We start from the raw sequence: 2,500 nt of genomic DNA, 5'->3' as shown, positions 1-2,500 counted from the left end.
TATAGCCACTGTCAGACACAGGCACGTGGAAGTCAGTAGACTTATTAGAGCATGTTGAATAACTGGCAGCGATGGCTGTCTGCAACACCGCAAACCAGAGAATACAAAGTCACCTGTGCCTGACTCCTCTCCGAGAAAAACCTCTCTTTGGATATTTGAGGAGAGGATTAACGGATCTTTACTCGTCGGATTACTTGAAATAACATTCTCGAAAGCAAAGCTAGTACCGTTTAAACCTGTGGAATTAATACAGCCAACACTATCTGTTTTATTAGCGCACTGTTGCTGAGGCAATTTACTGGGCTGTCACAGTCCCTTCTGTTCGGAACACAACACACTACCATTCCCGAGATGCGCGCTGATAAGAGTGCAGAAGACTGTGAAAAAGTGAAATGAAAAAGTTAAACGATGGAAGGGATCATATTTTGGAAAGTGTAACTGCTTATTTTTCGGAGCGCTTTAGCATCAGGGGAAACTTGGCCGAGGCTGTGATGGTTGAATAAAAGTAACGATAAAAAATAAAGGTTTAAAGATTTAATACTGTGTGTTGATTGGGTTTCTAGAATATTCTCAGCTGCATCATGGAAAGCCCAGGGGTGCATGTTAAAGATGATAAGGCTAGTGCCTTGGTGTACGGTCATACAGACACACAGTAACGCAGACACACGTGTACTACCACCTGGTTGGATCACAAAAGTAAGATAAAGCGGTTAAATATCACAATCGACACAATATATGCTCTTGGAATATGTATAAATTCATACACACTTAGCAAGGCATTACGCACACACATACACACACACACAATTTTTTTTCAAACATCTTCCTAAACATTCTAATTGTAAATGGGTTGGATGTGTGTGTGTGTGTGTGTGTGTGTGTGTGTGTCTGTGGGTGTGTGTTTGTGTGTGTGCCGAGGTAGTGCAGACGGGTGTCAAGAGTTTGAGTAGGGTTTGTATGTGTGTGGTTGTGTGTGTGTGTGTGTGTGTGTGTGTGTGTGTGTGTGTGTGTGTGTGTGTGTGTGTGTGTGTTAGAGATGTGATGATGAGTGGGGTGACATTGGGAGTGTGTGCACGATGCGGTGACACATCGCCTACGACTCATTATAGTTTCACTGTGATCAGACTGCTAGGGAGCTGTCAGCCTCACACTCACAAACCCCCCTGCTATCCCCCCCCCCCCCCCCCCCCCCACGCACTAGCACTCTCCACACTCATACACACACACATTTGCTCACACGACTCACCCAAAAAATCTCACAAACACACACAGACACACTAACGCATACACGCACACACACAGACACATGCACGCAAGAATTACACACATGCACACAAAAATAAAACGTACACACACATACATGGACTCACACAGTGTACAGCTTGCAACCATCAAGTATTCCTAAATACTAACAAGTATTCCCTCACAAAATGCACGTACAAAAATGTAAACACACACACATAAACACACAGTGATAGATGGACACATGAGAGGGAGAGAGAGATGAGAGACCCTGCTCTCTAAGTATTTTTTTTGGCTAAGCTGAATGTTTCCTTGGCTGCCATCGTGAGAGAGACAGATGGGCAGACAGTCAGGCAGACACTCAGGACAGGACAGTCAGGACAACAGGCGAAACGTTGAGTTTTCAATATGTAATTGATGTGTTTGAGGAATGACGTTGATCGCAATTCATATGATTCACTAAGTCGTGCTGGAATTTAGTATTGATTAACTAATGAAAGCCATTAAAGAGAGACAGAGTGTTAGTTTTAGCATGCAAAACACCTCAAGAACTATAAATCAGTGTTTATTAATAAATAAATACAGTGAACACATCTACAATGTTATGAAAGAAACGAGGGAAGAAAGTAAGCAACAAAGAAAGAAAGAATGAAAGAAGGCAAGAAGGATAAAGAAAGAAACTCACTAATGCTACGATGCTGTAAGTTGGCTCAAAGGACTGGTTAAAGGGGTGTCAATCTTACAAATCAAACGGGAGGTTCAGCATCATCTACAGGTTGACCGAGGGTAATTGCAATTGTTACATCTGGTTTAATGTCATTATTTTGGCATTTAGCTATTACAAATGACAGTGAGTTTGTGGGACCAGGTAGTGGGTACTCATTACATTTACATTTACATTTAGGGCATTTAGCAGACGCTTTCATCCAAAGCGACTTACAATAAGTGCATTTGTTACTCATGTTGCATTGTGGGTATTGTGGAGAGAACCCTGTAACATGAGTGAGGCATCAGAGGTCCCATTTGACTGTTGGTTAGGCCCTGATTTACTGTTGATCTGGGGTCTTGGGGAGACCTTCACAGCATCGCCAAACGATTGCATATTCAAGCAATAAATTGCAATTCACAACAACATCATGAAACAGTCATCGCTGTCTGGGTGAAGGAAGGTTTCATGACTTGAGTATCAACTCCTCTGCTCGTCCCCAGATCCACACCTCCCTGATCAACGGGCGGCCCAGCGCCGAGGACCCCTCCC

The 2,500-nt window shown here is 43.2% G+C and overlaps 1 protein-coding gene across 1 annotated transcript in view; it reads left to right on the top strand.

Annotated features, from left to right (window-relative positions):
* The window catches only part of lama2 (laminin, alpha 2), a 162,262-nt gene that overhangs the window by 37,325 nt on the left and 122,437 nt on the right, over positions 1–2,500 (top strand). Inside the window, exon 6 of the mRNA XM_079753729.1 lies at positions 2,452–2,500. This exon is cut by the window's right edge and continues 131 nt beyond it. Within this exon, the coding sequence (XP_079609855.1) occupies positions 2,452–2,500 (49 nt within the window). The remainder of the gene's footprint in view (positions 1–2,451) is intronic.

The sequence above is a fragment of the Pollachius pollachius genome (assembly GCF_949987615.1).
Source record: "Pollachius pollachius genome assembly, chromosome: 16".
NCBI classification, from domain to species: domain Eukaryota; kingdom Metazoa; phylum Chordata; class Actinopteri; order Gadiformes; family Gadidae; genus Pollachius; species Pollachius pollachius.
This window is presented reverse-complemented; position numbering and strand designations above follow the sequence as displayed.